This window comes from Xenopus laevis, chromosome 1L (assembly GCF_017654675.1).
Source record: "Xenopus laevis strain J_2021 chromosome 1L, Xenopus_laevis_v10.1, whole genome shotgun sequence".
In the NCBI taxonomy this organism is placed as follows: Eukaryota; Metazoa; Chordata; class Amphibia; order Anura; family Pipidae; genus Xenopus; species Xenopus laevis.
The window spans coordinates 106,792,267-106,813,755 of NC_054371.1; the positions used below are offsets into that span (position 1 = coordinate 106,792,267).

At 37.5% G+C, this 21,489-nt stretch overlaps 1 protein-coding gene across 1 annotated transcript in view; it reads right to left on the reverse strand.

Annotated features, from left to right (window-relative positions):
- Positions 1 to 474: 474 nt before the first annotated feature.
- The window catches only part of rorb.2.L (RAR-related orphan receptor B, gene 2 L homeolog), a 33,942-nt gene continuing 12,927 nt past the window's right edge, over positions 475 to 21,489 (reverse strand). The window contains exons 2-10 of the mRNA XM_018254474.2: positions 20,867 to 20,952; positions 16,124 to 16,265; positions 13,027 to 13,395; positions 9,242 to 9,363; positions 8,752 to 8,884; positions 7,227 to 7,334; positions 6,645 to 6,755; positions 3,366 to 3,478; positions 475 to 2,155 (exon numbers count right to left, since the gene is read on the reverse strand). Of these exons, the coding sequence (XP_018109963.1) occupies positions 1,994 to 2,155; positions 3,366 to 3,478; positions 6,645 to 6,755; positions 7,227 to 7,334; positions 8,752 to 8,884; positions 9,242 to 9,363; positions 13,027 to 13,395; positions 16,124 to 16,265; positions 20,867 to 20,952 (1,346 nt within the window). The 3' untranslated portion in view covers positions 475 to 1,993. The remainder of the gene's footprint in view (positions 2,156 to 3,365; positions 3,479 to 6,644; positions 6,756 to 7,226; positions 7,335 to 8,751; positions 8,885 to 9,241; positions 9,364 to 13,026; positions 13,396 to 16,123; positions 16,266 to 20,866; positions 20,953 to 21,489) is intronic.

A 21,489-nucleotide genomic window follows, 5' to 3' on the forward strand; every position in this document is an offset into this window, starting at 1 on the left:
CTGCAGAATAAATATAACATTCTAGCTTGCTCTATTATGGCTAATATGTTGGCAATAAACTGTCTTGGAGCTTTCCTTCTCCTTTAATGTCATTGCAGAGCAGGGCAAATGATTACTACTGCTTCAAAACTGTGGCTTGATAGAGGGAACACAGCTTCAACCACACTACAATTTTTTTTATGATTGAAACGGAAATTAAAGAAAAACAGATGATACTTTTTAAAATTACATTACATTTATTTATGTACTTGAATTGTATTAAACCCGAGCCACAAAACTTAATTTCTACAAAACATGATAACAGACACATAGCAGTTTCTAAAATACCAGCTAAAATACAGTCATGTAAGCATCAATTAAATCAACTCTGTAACTTCTCCTCCTTTTCTATTACTGAATTTATATATAACTGAATTTATATATATATATATATATATATATATATATATATATATATATATATATATATGCATGTATTTGCAGTTTTTTATATTTAGTTTTACATTTTTTTTTATAAAAATAAAATCCTTAACAAGAAGGGACTTTTATATGCTACTATAGTTTCAGATAAATATATTTTATGCATTTTCTGAGGTATTGCTTCATGTTTGTTATTTTCTCCCATGAAGGGGAGTAGTACATTAATCTGAAAATAAATTAAATGTATAGAGACTATTAGCATATGTACATAATTAAGTAATTGTAATAAACAACGTCATTTATACAGGGCATATATTTGGACTATATATATATATATATATTCGCCGGACGAGAATTCGCGAAACTCCTGAGAAAATTCATCAGTGTCGGGAAATTTTAGTCGCACGTCAGAAAATCGCTGTGCGTCAACATTATTCGGACACCCATTGACTTAAACACCAGCGGCAAAATTGACACAGGTGTAAATTTTTGAATTTCACAAATTTTTCAGCGTTTCGCGAATTTCGCTAATTTTTCTGAGAAACAGGAGACATTTGCCGTAATAATGTAAAGGGTAAATCCAAATGTGCACATTACACAAATTAAAGAGGTTGAACCAATATAGTGGTTCAATTTTCCAGTATTTCTTGCTGTATCATAGCATGCCAGACTTCAGGTGCCATGTTTCTAAAGAACAAACAAAACAAACACGAGTTGCACCTACCAAAAGGTTTGGGTTTTTTTTCATTCCTATTTATTGGGAATGAATAATTCTACAGATGAAAAATGTCATTCCTCTTTCTTTCTAGACTGGAGCAGTGCTCATAATGAAGCATAGTGTGTTTTAGAAAATATTATGACTTGAAATCCCACTATGTAGAAATGCCTACAAAAACCCAACATATTAAATGTAATTAATGACTAATGTTCAGGGCCGGATTTACATAGCAGGCTCCCCTAGGCCTGCTGTCATTCATTGCCCCGTACCGTAACTTTGATTAAATCAAATTTTCATTTTTGGGACCAGAGCAATGGGGATTGGCGCACGGGAAATGTTAAAAACTATCGTATCTCCTGCGCCTCCCCAGTGTTTCTGAACCAATGTGTGTTGGGCAGCATGCCGCCCCATAAAATCCTGCCGCCCTAGGACCGAGCCTTGGTGGCCTCTCCACAAATCCAGGCCTGCTAATGTTCAACAGAATTTTTAAGTCATTCATAGAAGAATTCAGCCAGTGACATGGTCAATGGAAAAACATCTAATATTTTTTTCAATCTTATATACAAATATGCTGGGGTGTACAAAAATAAATTAGTTTGGGTAGATCAAATGTATCATTCCAATGGTGAATGTAATGGTCACAACATACACTCGGTGCTTGTCTTTCCAAACAGATCATTTTTAGTTTGTCTACTTGTATACTGATAGTCTGCCACTGATTTCGAATAAAGCAGGCATCTAAGAAGGCAATCCTCTGCATATAGTCAGATACCCCCATTTTGTCATTTGCATGATGTCCAAAGGTGAGTATTACATTTAATAGAAGAATAAAGTTGAGATTTGCTCCTTAATCATTTAAGTTTCTCTGAAGTCAGTAAACTGGGGGTCGGAGCAGAATACCTCCTTATACAATGGTGGGAATATCTGGGCAGTGTCAGGATGCAGAAGGCGAAAAAACTCCAGCTTGTCTGCGTGCAGGTTGCAGATTGTCTTCATAAGTGGGAGTTTGGAAATCATCTGTTGGCAATGAAAAAATAGGAAATCAATATTCAATTGTTTTAGAAAAAGATTTTTAAAAAATTACAATGCTTTTATGTTAGCTGTTGTTTATTTCCCTTTATTTACTGTAAATAGCGCAGCCATATTCTGCAGCAGTTCATAGAAGCAGTTTAGAAAGTCAGAAACAGTAGTTATTTATTGGGAGGACAAACAAAATAATAATAACCAATCAGCAGGTAGAATTTACTGGTCACCTGTTTAAAAGCAAAATTTTATTGGTTGCTGTGGGTTACAGCTCCTGGGCAAACTTAGCACCTTTTATGAAATATGGGGGATGGAGCAAGCATATTTTACAGCAGAACCATGGGATTTCCACAAGCTACATACTTACATAATTCTATACATATTGGGTATTAAACTGTTCAGAAGGCACTTGGCATTCATATTAAGAAGGAGTTTTTTAAATGTCAATTAAATACTCCTATATTAGCAAAGACATATTTAACAATTTCTAATTTGTCAATTTTGTCTAAAAATATATGATCTGAGTCAACGGACTTTTTGCAATTGTGCTCTCTGCACTACCAATGCAGCCCCCTGGGCCCCTTCCGGCACTGTAAGCAAAGGGGGCGATATGGCAAGATCAGCCTCAGGCAGCTTTGAGACTAGGATCACCCCCTGCCAGCTATCATCCAATTGTTTATTCAATGATTTTAATCCGAATGTTGAATAAAATTAATTTTACGATTACAACAGCTTCATATATCCAGTAATATGGTAAGCCGCTAAAGTGCTATTGGAGACTAGGATCACACCTTCATTCATGCACTTTTTTTATATTGGGCTCTCTACAAGCCACATGCAGCTTCCCAAGTTGGGCATCAAACCGTTGCACCATGTTTTATCTTGTACAGGTATGGGATCTATTATGCTGAAACATGTTACCCAGAAAGCTATGAATTATGGGAAGACCATCTCCCATAGATGCCATTTTAATCAAATAATTTTTATTTTTTTAAACAATTTCCTTTTTTCCTGCAATAATAAAACAGTATCTTGTACTTGATGCCAAATGTGATATAAATAATTCTTACTGGAGGGAAAACAATCCTATTAGGGTTATTTAATGTTCATTAGAACATTTTAAAAACATCTGTAAAAAAAAGATTTTTGTGTGTAACTTTACAAAGTCATAGCAATGGTGCATATTGTATATTAGAAAACACACCTTAGTCAAAAGATCTTCACTACAATGTCTCTTTTGTATTTCCTTCTGCAAGGCCAGGAATATCCTGTCCTGAAGTTTTTGAACTTTCTTGGATTCTGTTAGCCAAGGACGATCTACAAAACACATAGAGAGACTTATCAGAAAAGAAATTATAATAGATTATTAGGCTGATCATCTACATTTGAGACAGCATTGGCAACAATGAGCAACAATTTAGTTCAGATTTGATCAGTGCCTGTGCAGTATAGTGGTGGGATATGAATAATCAAGACTGGGGCCTGTTTTTTTAATGTAATTTTTTGCAGACATGCTTTTTTTATTAGGTGAGCAAAACTTCATTACAGTAATTCAAATGAAACCTTATACTTGCATTAATAATGTCACTATGGGCTTTTAATGAAGCAACAGTTTTTGACACTTCACATGTAGTACTAACACCTAGGGGCAGATTTATCAAGGGTCGAATTTCAAAGATAAAAATACTTCGAAATTCGACCATCGAATTGAAATACTTGAAGTTTTTTTCATCGAATTTGGGTAACAATTAAATCCTTCTAATCGAACGATTCGAAGGATTTCAGCGATCGATCGACCGATTTTACTTTCGACTTCCAAAAACTTAGAAAAATGCTCTAGAAGGTCCCCATAGGCTAACATAGCACTTCGGCAGGTTTAATTTGGCGAAGTATTGAAGTTGAAGTTTTTTTAAAGAGACAGTACTTTGATTATCGAATGGTCGATTATTCGAATGATTTTACTTCGAATCGAATTCGAAGTTGAAGTCGTAGTATCCTATTCGATGGTCGAAGCATCCAAGAAATTACTTTGAATTTTGAATTTTTTTACTTCGAAAAATTCCCTCGAATTCACTTTGACCCTTGATAAATCTGCCTCCTATAGTCCTTTACTGATATGCTTTCATTATATAAGTACCATTGACAAAATAAGAAATTTAAAGGAACACTATCACTATAGTTTTTCTATATTGCATTTAAAACTATTTTAACCCAGCTTTAAATGATTCATATTTATTCATAGATTATGCCACCAGGTACATCAAACATTGGAAAAAATCCTTGGAGCTAAAAAGCATTCTTGGAGAAGATTAAAGCTGGCCATAGACGCAACGATCCGATCGTACGAATCGTGGATTCGTACAATTTTTGGACCGTGTGGGGAGAATCCCGACATTTTTCGTCCGGCGGAGATCGGTCGTTTGGTCGATCGGAAAGGATAGAAAATTCAGCTGCCGATAAAATCTCTGCATGTATTACATGTACTGCATGTATTGCCGATCGTACGATTTTTAGTGGGAGACTGTCACTAGCTTTGTCAGACATAACCAGGGCCGCCATTAGAAATCACGGGGCCCCGTACAACAAAATTTTTGGGGCCCCCTGGGCCCCGCCCACACTGACGACCAAGCTCCGCCCCATATCCCGCCCACATCGCAGTTAAAAGACCACACAGACATCAGCGCTAAAAAAGTAACCCCCCCCCCACACAAGTTGTAAAAAGCTATTGATGGTCAGGGCCCCCTTATAAAAAAAATTGGGGCCCCAAAAAAAAAAAATTAAATTTTTTTTTTTAAAAAACATTGGTGGCAGGGGCCCCCTGTTAAAAAAAACTTGGGGCCCCAACAAAAAAAATGTAAAAAAAAATAAAAAATAAACAAACATTGGTGGCAGGGGCCCCCTTCTAAGTTAAAAACAAATTGGGGCCCCAAAAAAAAATTTGAAAAAAAATTATTTTTTTTTGAAAAAAAAAAAAACATTGGCGGCAGGGGCCCCTTATAAGTTAAAAACAAATTGGGGCCCCAAAAAAAAATTTGGAGAAAAAAAATTTTTTTTGAAAAAAAAAAATGGTGGCAGGGGCCCCCTTACAAGTTAAAAACAAATTGGGGCCCCAAAAAAAATTTAAAAAAATAATAATTTTTTTTGAAAAAAAAAAAAACTGGTGGCAGGGGCCCCCTTACAAGTTAAAAAAATTTGGGGCCACGAAAAAGAAAATTAATTTTTTTTTTAAAAAAAAAACCCAAAAAAAAACAATGGTGGCAAGGGGCCCCTTACGAGTTAAAAAACAATTTGGGGCCCCAAAAACAAAAGTTTTAAAAAAAAGATTGGTGGCAGGGGCCTATAGAATATTAAAATAATACATTGGTGGCCAGGGGATTAAAAAAACAAAAAACACAAACTGGTGTTCAGTAGAATTGAACTCATGGCTTCAGTACTTCAACTTCGCCTCCTTTCGTGACTTCGGGTCTTTTCACCGCTTCAGGACTTCGGCTTCGGCTGTTTTCGTGACTTCGGGTCTTTGCGCTGCTTCAGGACTTCGGCTTCGGCTGTTTTCGTGACTTCGGGTCTTTTCGGCGCTTCGTGACTTCGGGACTTCGGCTTTTTCCGTGACTTCGGGTCTTTTCGTCGCATCGGCTTCGGCTTTTCGGCACTTCCGCATTCGGCACTGAAGAGGCAAGACGTACGGCTCGGGCGCTCGTAAGGGGGGCCCGGATCTTCAAAAAAATGCAGCGCTGCCGGGCCCCCCTTCATGCCCGGGCCCGGTACGCTTGTCCCCCCTGTCCCCCCCTGATGGCGGCCCTGGACATAACTATCGAACGATCTGTTCTTTAACTACTTTATTTGATTGGAATGGTAAGACTTTGATCTGAATGGTTAGTGGAGGGTCGGGAGATGTGAAAGTCTGATTGTACGTTGATTTGTAAGATCGGATCTTTGCGTCTATGGCCAGCTTAACTCAACAAAGGCCTTCCTACTGTATGTGTTTAGGCTAGTGACACAAAATGCAGATCTCCTCCTGCAGAGAAACACAGATCCTGCTCCGCTGATCAATGTACCTGCACCCAGAAACATTGCCTCCACTCGGGTGCAGGCAGACACAGCTGATTTCGGCACCAAAACACCAGATTTTCCTTTTCGTTCGAAATCCGCAATGTCTGCCTGCACCCGAGCAGAGGCAATTTTTCTGAGTGACAGCATCAACAGAGGAGCAAATCTACTTTTTGCACTTGCCAACCTGCCCTACACTTTGTATATGATCTTTTTAGAATCTTCTTAATATCTGATCCATTCATTGCTGAATAAAGTGTTGGTTGGGACCTTTATACATATATTTAACAGCCACTGACAGATAAACCAGGATAGTAGATAATGTGGGCTAGTCCTACAAAGGTTTATAATCTAAAAAGACTGTAGATACAAGTATGTACAATGTGTGTATGTATAATGTGATTAGCACTGTCATCCTGTGTATTGTGTGTTGTACCTGGTGACATCAGAACGGCAGCTGTAAATAAAGCAATCTCCTCATCTGACAACCTGAGGCGACAAAGGGTTCGACCAAGATCAAAGATGGCATACAGGAGATCATCACATCCTGCAAAAAAAGGCAGTCTCATTACACGGACATCACAATGAACTCAAAAACAATTAAGGGGCCGATTTATTAAGGTTTAAATGGTAAATTCAAATTTTCGTTTTTTTGTGTGTGTCAAAACTCACAAATTCAAATTTAAAATGACTAACTTGAATGTAAATTCGAATGTGTCCAATTCAAATATTTGCCACCTAAAACCTGCAGATTTAAATTACGAGGTCCATTGAACCATTTGAATATGTTCATTGCCTTTCTGACATTTGAGGGGTTTTTCAGAGGAAAACTCGATCCAAATTCGATTAGAATTTTCAGGTTGGGACTATTCTATTGAATATTAGACGTTTGAGTTTTTCTTAAATATCCTTCCATTCGAGTTCTGAGTACATTCTGATTTATTAAAAAGAGTCACATAAATTCTAAATTGCCCTTTGTTAAATAACCCCCTGAAATGTTCTATTTAGAAATGCTTACCAAGAGATCGAAACATTTGAATTCCTCCAAACTTTCCTTCAAAAAGCACGGTGTTGTTTGAAGGGTTAAATGCTCGTGTCATTCTAATGAGCAGGACTTCCAGACAACCTAGTTAATGCACAGAAAAAAAGCAAAGGAAGGGGCAAGGAGAGGAGAGATAATAATAACCCCATAAAAATAAAAGAAATCAATAGAATAGATGGGATGTTTAAACCACAAGATGAAATAACACAGCAGAAAAAAAATATTAAATTTTTTCCACACAAATAATTTAGCTCCCACCCATAACAAAATTAATATTATGTGGTGAATAATCAAAAGTTTTGTTGGGATGAAAAGAAATATTTTGAAAGAAAAGAAAAATAAGAGGCAAAGGGAGAGAGGAAAAGGAGGCAGGAAATTAGCATGAATTGAATAAAAAAATAACAATATACTTGACATTTTAGGGCTATGCATACTACCAAACTTTTGATTTTCCAAAAAAAAAGGACCATTTTGGCTACTCCCTGTTCCACAAAAGCCCTTCCCCTTTACCGGCAAACCCTATCTATAGGTGTCTGTAAATCAGGATTATGCCATAGAAAATTGAACCATAGTTAAATATATTATCATGCAGTCAACACAAAAAAACAAATTCAATGGCTGCATATTTTGTAGAAAACAGTAATATAAAAATACTAGCAATTTGCACAAAATAGAGGAAACCTTTCAAATACTTTTGCTTCATTCTTTGCTGCTTGCTACATTTCTGTGTGCATTCCTTATGTAAAACTGCTGTTCAGCACATTGCCTCTTTAAAGATTTAGTAAAACCAGAAAATGAAAATGTTCTGCGTGTATTATTAGAAGTTTTATTACAGACCAGATGCGGTCTTTGAGCAGGTAACAAAAATGTCTCTGCAGACCAGACAGATCACTTGGGGGTGGCAAAAGTTTGTGTTCAGTAAAGGAGACATACAGGGACACATTTACTAAGCCCGAGTGAAGGATTCGAAGTAAAAAAAATTCGAATTTCAAAGTTTATATTTTGGGTACATTGCCCATCGAATAGGCTACTTCGACTCGAACGATTCGAACTAAAAATCGTTCGACTATTCGACCATTCGATAGTCAAAGTACTGTCTCTTTAAAAAAAACTCTGACTACCTACTTCACCACTTTAAACCTACCGAGCTACAATGTTAGCCTATGGGGACCTTCGCCATAAGTTTGCTAAGCTTTTTCTGATCGAAGTAAAATCCTTCGATCGATGGATTAAAACCCTTCAATATTCGAAGTCGAAGGATTTTACTTCGACCCTTAGTAAATGTGCCCCATAGTATACCTAAAAAAACACCTCCAATCTTGTAAGCAATAATGCATAATATATGCTGCTGGTTTTACTTTTATCCAAAAATGTATATTATCTTTAAAATGACCCCTTTATTGGAGCTCCCTATAGATCTGCTATGGATGTTTATTCAGTTCCTTAGCTCTCATAATTTGTATTTTTATCCCAAATTAGATGCATATTTTAACATACATACCTGCTTTAAGCAGCACAATCTGGTCATTTTGACACAGCTCCATGAAACCATCTAAGCGTTTTGCAAACTCCACTACATACTGGATAGCATTTGAAATATGGATTGAACAGAGTTGCCACATCATCTCACATGGCTGAAGGGAAACATGGGAAGATAGGTATAACACACAATACTGATCTCACAATGACGCTAAACTGAGTGATTTGCAATATGGATTTTAAGGGGTGGGTGTGCAGGAATGGGATCTATTATCCATAAACTAATATGTGTATAAATGTATATATACATACATGTATATGGTACTAGAAATGAATAGATGTATATTGGAAACTTGCTACTTTAAAAGGAATTCCACATTCCTAAACTTTGTGTAATGCCCATAATTCCTCTTTAAACCAGCAAGTGTCTTCTTCTTCTATACAGGTATCAAGAGGAATTTGGCTAAGATCCCATAGCTGAAATAATTTGAGTGTACAGCTCTCAGTCTTACCTTGCTCTGCAGGCTGCATACCTCCTCCTGTGAATGAACATTCCAGATCATATTACTAAGTTCTTCACTGGTAAACTGGCAGGTGCCTAAATGGGACCGGATGATGTTCTGAGTCACGTGTTCTATAAGTAAAATAAACAGCAATAATGAAACATCAATATTCTAAAGAGTGACAGGAACTAAATGAGTGGTAAGGTACAAAAATAGGCATAAAGACATATTGTGTATATATAATGCAACTTATTTTGCCTCCCTTATCGCCCACCAATGTCTGATACAAATCCTTGCATCTTTTATTAGGGCAAGGTGGCAAAAGGGAAACTCATTAAGACTTATTCAAAGGGGCTTAAGTGTTGAATACACTAAACACTTGTGACCCTGCACATGATTAATGCTACTGGCCTGCACATTGCTATCCACTTACCCTGAGCAGCACCTTATACAGAGAGAAGTGTCAGATACAACTTAGTTGAGGAAAGTTGCAAAGACTCAGGAGCTAAATAATACTATACTACAGTACATTTGCCCACAGCACACAATCAGTAGTTAGTATTATCAGCCTATAAGAAAATGAAACCAATGATCTGATACTATGCAACAGACAATTGCAACAATGCACCAATATTATTAAATCAGTCTTGAGGTGTTTTTTGCAATTTACACTTCGCCACCCCTTAATAAAAATGCTTCCTACACAATGTTATTTATAAACATTTTAGAGATTTTTGAAAAATCACCTCAAAGCTCAAGTATGTGGCATATAGGGGCCCCAAAATGAAAATACCCCCATCTGATTTATCATTTCTGCTACTGCTGAATCAAAACATTTTACAGCATCTTATGCTTTACAAATCCTAAAAATGAATGTCTGGGGTCTACTGGGCAGTTGATGCCCAATGTACATAGGTTTACTCAAGGACCGAAAATTAAAACTATGAATACAAAATGTCATGTTTAACATTTCGACTGCTGCAAAATAAGCACCCTGCATGTATTTTATGTAACATAAGAGCCTTCAAGAGTATGCTGACCCCCTAAAACCACATATACAGATTCTTAGGAATGCAAAATGGAATGCAAAAACTGCAAAGTGTTCTTATATTTTGTGTTTTTTAGAACATCTCCAAAAAAATAATAAAAATATTTCAATGTGCCACATTTATTTTGCACGATTTCTTACATTCAAAGATAAAACACAAATATCAGGGGGTCTACTAAACAGTTTTTTAGTACCCAATATGCATATTTTTACCAATAGGGACATTGGGCTTCTACAAACAAAACACCCTGGCTGCATATTATACAAAGACAAAGTCATACAAAGACTCAAGAAAATCTTTTGTTTTTAAATAGCACACATTCTGTTGAAACCAAAATTGGTAAATATGTCTTTTAACTCCAAATGACAAAGCTACAATAAAAACATGTAATGAATAATGATGCAGAGATAAAAATGCAATAAAAATTGTGCAAATCAATTAAATAAAATAACTGATCTGACGGCATGTTTACAGATCCAATAGTCATGTTGCAAAGTAAACAGTTTTAGTTGAAAAAAATCCTAAAATGAATAAATGAAGAAAGTAAAAAACTTTGCAGTTGTGTAACCTTATGTGTGTAAGTAAGTGTGCAAATAAAAAGTTAACTAGGTTTGAGTCTGTGGAAGGTGTGTGCTTGTGTGTATAGCTGCACAAAAAGAGCTATTTTGGTATGTATAAAATTTAGTATGTGTATTTGTATATTTGTATTTGTAATATATTTGTAAATTGTACACGAGTATAAAAGTGTCTTTATGTACGCCAGTGTGAAAAAAATGTGAAAATTAGTTTGCGTGCAGCCAAATAAAACAGCACAGACATGGTAACTGAGGTCGAAAGATCCTAGAAAATGAAAATCCTCATCTAAAGCGGTCTCCAGTTTGCCTCAAAATTCAGTTGGACTCTTTTGAGTACCAGAGAAAAAACATCACTGCATATTCCATATGGTGCCAGTACATTTTAAAAGAGAAAAAATACTATCTCTCCTATGAATCTGTACTCCTTTAAAGGAAAACTATACCCCCAAAATGAATACTTAAGCAACAGATAGTTTATATCAAATTGAATGACATATTAAAGAATCTTACCAAACTGGAATATATATTTACATAAATATTGCCCTTTTACATCTCTTGCCTTGAACCACCATTTCGTGACTCTATCTGTGCTGCCTCAGAGATCACCTGACCAGAAATACTACAACACTAACTGTAACAGGAAGAAGTGAGGAAGCAAAAGGCAGAACTCTGTCTTTTAATTGGCTCATGTAACCTTACATGTGGTTTGTATGTGTGCACAGTGAATCGTACGATCTCACGGGGCGGCCCTTATTTTTTAAAATGGCAATTTTCTATTTATGATTACCCAATGGCACATACTACTAAAAAAGTATATTATTAGGATAATGGTTCATTTACATGAAGCAGGGTTTTACACATGAGCTGTTTTACTCAGTATCTTTTAATAGAGACCTACATTGTTTGGGGGTATAGTTTTCCTTTAAAAGGCAAAATACTATATAAAATCTATTTTAAAAATAAATCTAAACCCTAAATATGAATATATTCTTATGGCTAAAAATGCCATATTTTATATACTGAACTTATTGCACCAGCCAAAAGGTTCAGCATCTCTATAGTTGTAAAGATCCAGGCCTTCAAAGTTGTTTCCCATCTTAGATTTTGTTAGGCGTGGCAGTGACACTGCACATGCTCAGTGTGCTTCGAGCAGCTGTTGAGAAGCTAAATTTAGAGTGTTGCAAATTATCAAGCAGAAAATGAGGTTTATATAATACATGCAAAATTTGAGGTTTATTATGTGAAATTCAGCATGACACCATTTTACACACAACATTTTGGGGAAGTAACCTAATCCTTTACTCAGGTGAAAATGATTATCAAGACCCCCAAGATTATATTCAAATAAGGATTATTGCCCCCGAGTGTTCATATCCACTGCTTAGTGTATTTTATATTGAGTCCATATTACACAATCAGTTCCATATTAAAGGTGTCCATTCTCAGTTCCATATTAAAGGTGTCCATATACAATGAGTTAAATATATATTTGTGTATATATGCATTGTGCATTTTTCTGTATTTCTTTTTACTCACTGTATATGCCACCTCATGTCAGAGTATAACAAAGGCTGCAGAAGGAAGAAGGACTACTCAGTGAATTGGTACCTTGTTTTCAGGTAATGTCAGAGCGGTTTATCACCCAAACAATTTCTAGCTAGAGGCCAGATGGCAAAAGATTGAAAATTCCACTACTGTTTTAGAGTGACTGAGACTGTGGGCTGCTTGCTGGGCTTTGCCTTGAAATTACTTTCTTACAAATCGTCTCTTAGACCTGGCATTACCTTAATATCTGGGTATTGTACACTCATAACAATATAATAAAAAATATAATATAGACCTAAATTTCTGGACATATGTAGAAACTATAATAATTATTTTTTGTATGTCAGAAGTAGGAACATGTTTCTGCTTAAATAGGTAACAAAAATAGGCCATGCTTGTATTAGGCTGTGGCAAAGCTCATGTGTAGTGCAGCCCTAAGGTGCAGGGTACTGGATATACTGTAGGTATTACAAAAATTGAAGGCCTTATAAATCTATGTCTATTTCTTCATACTAAAAGTTAATGCTAAGGTCAATTATTCCTGGCTTTTTTAGCCTGCAGTCTTATACACAGAGGCACAAATTCTCATATACATTAGAGAAAAATGTAATTTCTCAATACTGACCTATTTCTGTAATGTTTAAGTCCAGCAACCTTTGTTCTTCTATCAATCCCAAAGAATAGTGTACAGGCAACTCCTCCAGTGTGGTCCCATGGGTAGGGTCAGGAGAAGGTTCTGTAGAAATTGGGAGCTCCAAACTGTAGTATGAGCTGCATCCTTCAGGAGTAAGGGGGAAATCAAAGAGCAGACCATCTGACAAGCCACTTAATTCTTCTAAGTCCGACAGGCCACTGCTTGGGCTGGTGGAGTAACTCCGAGAGACTGTATCTTTACTGTCCCTGGTCAGGATTTGGTCTTGGTTTTGCTGGTGCTTCTGGACCTCAGCATACAGGCTGTCTCTTTGTTTTTTGGACATGCGACCAAATTTCACCGCTAGGAAAAGAATCAACAATTATTTTGGATCACTGGTATTTCCAGAGAATAACATACATAGATTCATAGTTAAGTTGAGTTGAAAACAAACTAAAGTTCTTAAATTCAATCCCTCAGTTCAGTGCACATATATACACACACTCATACTGACCTATCTATACACTCACATATATAAACTGTATATACCAATATCTATAACAATTGTAGATTTTAGTATCACAATAGCCTTTGGTATTATACTTTTCCAAGAATCTGCCATCACAACATCACCCGGCAGTGCATTCCGCAACCTCACTGCCCTCACTATGAAGAACCACCTACATTACTTCAAATGAAAATTCTATTCCTCTAGTCTAAAGGGGTGGTCTCTGGTGCAGTGATCCCTTTTATGGGAAAACAATATTCACTGCTATCTGTCTAAAATCCCCTCAAATGTATTTGTAAAGAGTAACTGTAACATAATCACTGTTAAGATGAAAGATGTATATAGAACATTTTAGCCTCAACACATTTCAAATGGAACATCGATTAGAAACAGACCTGAGCCACTATTAATGGTGGGCCCTTTTTTTGTTTTTTTTTTTGAGTGAGCATGGATACAACAATACGATTTCATGCAGGTGACAAAATGGTTTGTGTGACATTGCCCTAGGTGGAGGTGTCTACCCTAGGAGATCATATAAATGTAGTATCTAGCCCAAAAATATTCTTCTGCGAGTAAAAGTCTTGCCCTGAAATTACAATTTCCCATCTGTAGCTGTTTACAGACATTTCACAGTATAGTCTGCAGTATAGTGAGCTGTTAATCATAGTTCAACAATGCCAGAGGTGGTGAGGATATGCCTGGTGATGGACAAATTGGCTTATAATAGACTGTTATGGGCAAGGTTAGGTTAAGGTCAAGGGTGATTCTCTACCACATGCCGGTTGAGGCGGCTCCCTTGATTCCCCCACCCTTGCTCACCTTCCCTGTGCAGGAGCGGGTCCAGGGGGGTGCTTCGATAATTTGCAACTGCGCTCTCTGCACTAGTAGATCCAAATTTCCGGTTTAACCACTGGTAACTTGGGGGCTGCTGCCAGTTTCTCAACTCGCCTCATGGCAGCAGCTCCCCTGGGTAAGGTGAATGAGGCAGATAGAGGCAAAAGTTTTGAAAAGAAAAGTGTCCATATCATATGGCCCCAGACAAACATAGAATATTTATGCCTCCGGCAAGCAATGCTGATTTGCAGGAAGTAGTAGTAATACATGTTGCATGCTTGTATATCTGCAAAATCCTCTCTAGACACCAAACTCGGAGTGTGACCTAAATATACTGCCCCTAGTACAGCACACCACAGAAGTATGACTTCCAGTAATGATATATTGTAAAATTATAAACCTTCTGCACCCAGACCTTCATCTTCATCTGATTTTCCCTCACTCTTCTACTCCTTTTTATTTTATATTTCTAATATATGCACTGTAATAATATGTAATCACAGATATATAGGCACTGTAATTATGTAATTGTGCTCAACATATGTTGCAATAAAGGGATACAAATCTATTGGTTTATGTCTGGGCACACAAGCCTAGATACTGAAACACGATAATAGCTTTAAACAAACTGGCCCAGACCAAAACAAATACATTTGTATTCCTCAAGTTATAATAAAAAACACATCTCTCTATGCTGCTGTGAAACTAATGCTCGTAGAAGTGTTTTTCTCCCCACCCTCCAATGAACAGTTGCCTTTTTTCAACCATACATAACTGATTAACTATAAATATAAGGGGACCATACAATAAATGCAAAGGTGCCTTATTTACATTACTTCTTTCTAGAGGTCACAGTGGTGTGTCTTAAAATTGGAGAGTCCACAGAGAAAACAGTAAGTTAAGTACAGTACCCTACATACATGTATAGTAGGTATAAGTACCACCACTGCAATTATCTTATCAAATCCGACAATGGATCAATATTGTACAGAATGTTTGAGATCTGGTGTGTTTTACTATTACTATTTAGTATTCGCCAAAATCCAAAAACTATGGATTTTGATTTTTTAGGTGCATTCCCAGAAAAACACTAAGCACAATAATGTATAATATCTTTACCAGAAATAAAAATGACATGTTCACATAGAACAGCAACAATCATGCCTCAAACAATTTTCCAAACCCTAAGTATAAACAGCTCAGAAGCTGAAGTTCATGAAGATCTCAGAACAATCCCCACACTGAGAATTAGACTTTATTAGTAAGATCTCAGAACAATCACAATTCTGAGAACTACATTTTATCAATAAGATCACTGTCCATTCATCAGTAAATTAAGTTTTACTGTCCACTTTTTTCCACTCTGTTTGACTGTGTTCTGCTTTATCATTTCTCTTTCCCTTTCTATTAATATCACACAAGGTTACAAATTTCTGGAAGCACCCATGTGCCTCCCATCAAAGTCTATGGAAAGCAATAAGGGTGGTTTCAGGCAATTTTTTCACCCATGTGACATTAGCTTTACCTCTGCCCATGTGGCATGTCCTGTGTTGTGACAGGTATCAGATTTACTGTGTAAACATGCAAATTTGGAGAAAGAACTACCAGAAGATGACAAAACGCTTTCAAATTAAAATGTCTCTATGTAAGTGCACCATTATATTCTGGGCGAGTGGGCCTTAGTTACATATCTCCAGCAATATCATCGTCATGTTTTTTTTTTAATATGTTGCAGCACTGTTTACCCACCATCTCTGGACATGCCTAGTTCCAGGCACTTCTGCAGTCGGCAATGTTGGCAACGGTTGCGGTTGGTTCGGTCAATTAAACAGTTGCGCTGGCGAGAACATGAGTAGTTGGCATTGTTTTGCTGACTTCTTCTGAAGAAACCCTAGAAATAATACATTATGATTCAAGGTCAAAATGTAGAAACACAATTATGTAAGAATACACTTATTATCAACATGTATTAAAAAAATAAACAGCACTTAAATAGTAAGGAATAAAATAAACTGAATTCCATGGTACAAAGTGGGAAGATTCACTAAAATATAGTGTATTTATATTATACTGACAAAAAAAATCTTTTTTTTTTCTTTTGAATTTCTCCTCAATGTAACGATTACTGTAGACAAATACCTGTTATGGTACAGGTTAATGGAGAAAGAAAGCTACAGAGGCAGTTTATTGCCAATAGATTAGCATCAATAGTGCAAGAGAGAAATACATTTTTATTCTGTAGAATACTTTACCATATCTGAGTAAACACCTCTAGAAGCTCTCTCTGTTTGTTTAGGATAGCAGCTGCCCTATAAGCTCACTCATAGCTCTGAGCTCAGATTACAGCAGGGAGGGGAGGAGGGAGAGGGGAAAATGGAGAGGGAGAGTGGAGCAAAATGAGCATGCTCAAGCCTGTGCCCTGGAGGTTTCAGCTGAAAGAAGGAAGTCTGATACAGAAGCCCATGTGTACACAAAAGAAGGAAAATCAATGTGGTGTTTCTTGTGTGAAAGGACACAGAGCAGCATTACTTTGAGGGTTGACTGGTGTATTTATATAGACCTTTCAGTTTAAGCTTGCTTAGGCTTAACCTTTCCTTCTCCTTTAATAGAAGAATTTTGTGATTCATTGTGAAAGTAAATAGGAAACCAGGGATTACTAAAACGGCAAGTTCAGGGAGAATTATGCAGCTCTATACTTACATTAAAAATTAAATTAAAAAATTAAGAACCGTTTGTCACGATCGCCGCCCGGAGCAGGTCCTGGAGCTCCGGGCGGCGCCTCCTCCCCTGCCGGTGTCGCTCCCAAAATGGCGGCGCCCATGGCCGCCACGTGGGTAGCGGCGCCGGCGCGATGACGTCAGCGCGCCAACGTCGGCGCAAGGACGTCAATATGGCGCCAAATTCAAAATAAAAACGCCATCTAGACGCCAGAATGGCGCCCAAGTATAGGAATACTTTCCCTAAGTGTATCCTGGGTTTCCTGTGAGCTTATTTGCTAAATCTTGTTCCTGATTGATTTCCTGACCCTTTGCCTAGACTTTGGACTCTGCTGATTTCTGCCTGCCTGTGAACTCTTGCCTGGATCCCGACTACTCTTCTGATTAACCCTTTGGACACCGCAACCTTGCTCCCTCAAGAGGGCTTCCTCCTCGATCCTGACTACCTCCCTGGAGGGACCTCCCGGCTCCCTGACATTGTTAAACTGATACTAACGTGCAAAAACAACCCCACAGCTTTTTTTTGTTTTTTACTCCAGATAAAGGTCTCTGTGTGAAACATTGAGTAATAAACCTTTCTTTATGTGCATTTATATTTTTTGTTTGCTAATTCTTTAAATCCTAGGAGTACTGTCCTTGGTCCAGTGTATTTTTTTGTACTAACACCCAGGTTCTGTTTGCTACTCGTAGTGTCCACCCTTGGACTATTTTATATATAAGTTCAGAAAGTGTTTATGTACCTTCTTTTTCATAAGCCCAGCTAAATTAGCTTATGTCAGAGGATGGTATATTTTGTCTTTAACATGTAAGTATGTTCTGATGATTGAAGTTGAGTAATAGGTGCAGGGCTACCACCACACTGTTGTCATCAGGCTCCTCCTAGTTACCATTATATCATGGCTACGCTGAGATGCTTTCATTTGTAGTGAGCACTGTCCACCACACAACTGGTAGTAACTGTTTTTACTGCTGGGATAACTGTAGTAGTGGGATAGAAGAGATACAACTGAAAGGGATATCCCAGTGGAAGCATGTATAGTGTTATAACAGGCCTACGCCACATTGGTTACATCTGTTGCATACTCTGGCCATCTTGCTAGTCCTCATCCAGAGTCCTCAACAGATTTAGCAGAGTGCGACTGAATCTTTAACATATACCATTCCCTTGTGGGTGGTATAGGGTGATGCAAGATTTCCATCCTCTCTATACAATTCAGTAACCTTGGCTTGCTCTTGTACACTTTACAGAGGAATTCTACTCCTAACCTCCTCTCATCACCTGTTTGGCTACTGATCTTAGGTTACTGGTTAGGGCATCAGCATTTTCATGAGATTTCCCCTGTTTATAGTAGATAGTATAGTCAAACTGGACACAGCTCTCAATCAGGCAAACCCAATTTAGGTCAGAGTGGTTATTGTCCATTTAAGTGTCCACATGGTCACTTACCAAGTACTCTGCAAACTTTGCTGTACAGGCCCAGACAAACGCCAGCAACTCCCACGTTAAATGAATTGTAATTCTTTTCATAGGCCTCACATTTTGACTCACATCAGAGTTACCTTTTCTTTTCCATACTGTCCTTGGGCATCCAGTCCCTTTAAACTACTATCCATGTACAATCAGAATGGTAAGGCATAATCCACTTAAGTCAGCAAACTATGAGTAGATTTTTATGAATAATAGGTAATTTTTTATCTGTTAGGTATTTACAGCCATATATCTTCTTACACAAGTGAAATTAAATAAAAAATTCAAGCAGATTTGAAAAGTTTTCCTGAAAAAGCAATACAGTACATTTTGTACTGGTACATTTTGCATTGTTTTTTTATGGTCCCACCAATTTATAATGCATATACTGCATTTCCATTAGGTGAAAAATTTTTGACCATGCCAATTTTGCGGCCACACCCCCTAAATACCATGTCCATTTTCGAAATAATATTTGGAGCAGACCGTATTTTACAGCATCGATTAACCCGCAAGTTAGCAACAAACTCTATAATATTGGAAAACAAAAACTGTAACAAATTCGAGTGGAATGTGAACAAGGCACAATTCCATCTACAATGTACCGTATATACTCGAGTATAAGCCGAGTTTTTCAGCATCCAAAATGTGCTCTATAGTCTACCTCGGCTTATACTCGGGTCAGCGGGCAGTAGCTGAGATTGCAGTCACTTTTAATCATTCCTATACCAACAGTCCACTTGGGGAGAGACTGCAATATCACACAGCTCCCTCTGTTATATGTTATATGAAAGAATAACAGTGCGCCCTCAGTTGGTTATATGAAAGAATAACAGTGACTGCAATATCACACAGCACCCTCTGTTGGTTATATGAAAGAATAACAGTGACTGCAAAATCATACAGCGCCATCTGTTGGTTATATGAAAGAATAACAGTGACTGCAATATCACACAGCACCCTCTGTTGGTTATATGAAAGAATAACAGTGCGCCCTCTGTTGGTTAAATCAAAGAATAACAGTGACTGCAATATCACACAGCGCCATCTGTTGGTTATATGAAAGAATAACAGTGACTGCAATATCACACAGCACCCTCTGTTGGTTATATGAAAGAATAACAGTGCGCCCTCTGTTGGTTATATGAAAGAATAACAGTGACTGCAATATCACACAGTGCCCTCTGTTGGTTATATGAAAGATTAACAGTGACTGCAATATCACACAGCGCCCTCTGTTGGTTATATAAAAGAATAACAGTGACTGCAATATCACACAGCACACTCTGCACATGGTAGTGGGACAGTGGGACAATGCACACAGTAATTCGTTTGTCAATTCTCTGTCACCATCAACTTTGCAAAGAAGTCCGGCTGATCGCTGGGGGGGTCGCTTTGGCGGAATGTGCGCTGCTGGGAGACAGGGCTGTAGTTGTGTCTAGGCTTATACCAGAGTCAATAAGTTTTCCCAGTTTTCGTAGGTAAAATTAGGTACCTCGGCTTTTACTCGGGTCGGCTTATACTCGAGTATATACGGTAACAAGCAAACAGTGTATCTAAAACATAAATTTTAATCTTTGTTGCAGTTAAAAATTTGCTAGCACAACCAATACAGACTCACAGCATATTTCACTCATAGCTGTGCAGGACCATGTCCCTAAAATTACACTCAATTAAAAATAGTATCTTTTAGTTAATAAAGGATTCTAATACCCATGTTTTCATCTAGCACCCTGTGGGTTAATCATTCAGCTCTGGTCGCCATCAGTGCCCACCCTATTAGAATCCTTTATTAACTAAAAGATACTATCCACCACTGTTCCATTTTATGCACTTGTTTTTAATTGAGTGTAATTTTAGGCTACTGCTAGCTGCTGATTGGTTCCTGTCCTACAGTGCAGTGAGCTGAGAGCCGCCGGCTCCCCTGCACAGCCTGGGAATTCAGGGAGCAGGAAGTGGAAGAGAACGGAGGGATTATTAGGGTTTTTGCAGAAATATTCAATAAATCAGCCTAAAACACTACTTTTTTAAGCACAATTCTTCTATAGCTCAATGAGTATAATGCACTGGTAAATTCTTATATTTTACAAAAAATGTCTCCTGAAACTTGAAAGTAAAGCAGATTCCTGTGCTTATATCCTTTGAGTTGATATAACACATTTACCGACTTTACAAAATTTTTTCTGGTACCCTAAAAATTTTAAAATGTGGGTTCTACTGTAATACTTTTAATATATCAACATATACCATGTTGTTTCTCTTAACTAGAATTTGAGGTTTTGTGTTGAATTGATGCAAAACACTTACCTTACATCCTTCACAGGTAATCACACCATAATGAATTCCAGATGATTTATCTCCACATATTTTACATGGGATAACTTCTATCTGTGCTGTAAGAAAAAAGGCAGGTGATGATATATTTATTTATACCTAACAGGATATTATTACACACAGGGATGTTTAATTACCTTTACAGTTTGACCCTAATTGCAGGACTTCACGGGCGATTTCGCAGCGATCCAACGCGCTGCACAAAATCGCAGGCGTCACGTCGGATGCGACGGAAACAAGGTAAGTAATTAATTTGTCGCATCGTGTCGCATTGTTGATGCGACGCTACATGACTGTCGGATGCAAACACTGCACGATGTGTCTGCATCCGACAGTCGTGTTGCGTTGCACCAACAATGCGACACGATGCCACACTGCCATTACTTACCTTGTTTCCATTGCATCCGACGTGACGCCTGCGATTTTGCGCACCGCGTCGGATCGCTGCGAAATCGCCCGTGAAGTCCTGCCCTAAAATTAACAGAACCTGGCTACATTTTCTGTTGGCTTAGTCACAATGCAATCTTTCAAAGGTTTTCCAGGATTATGCAGATACTTTCTGTTAAAGAAAAACAACTTGAATTTTGACCCCTTTA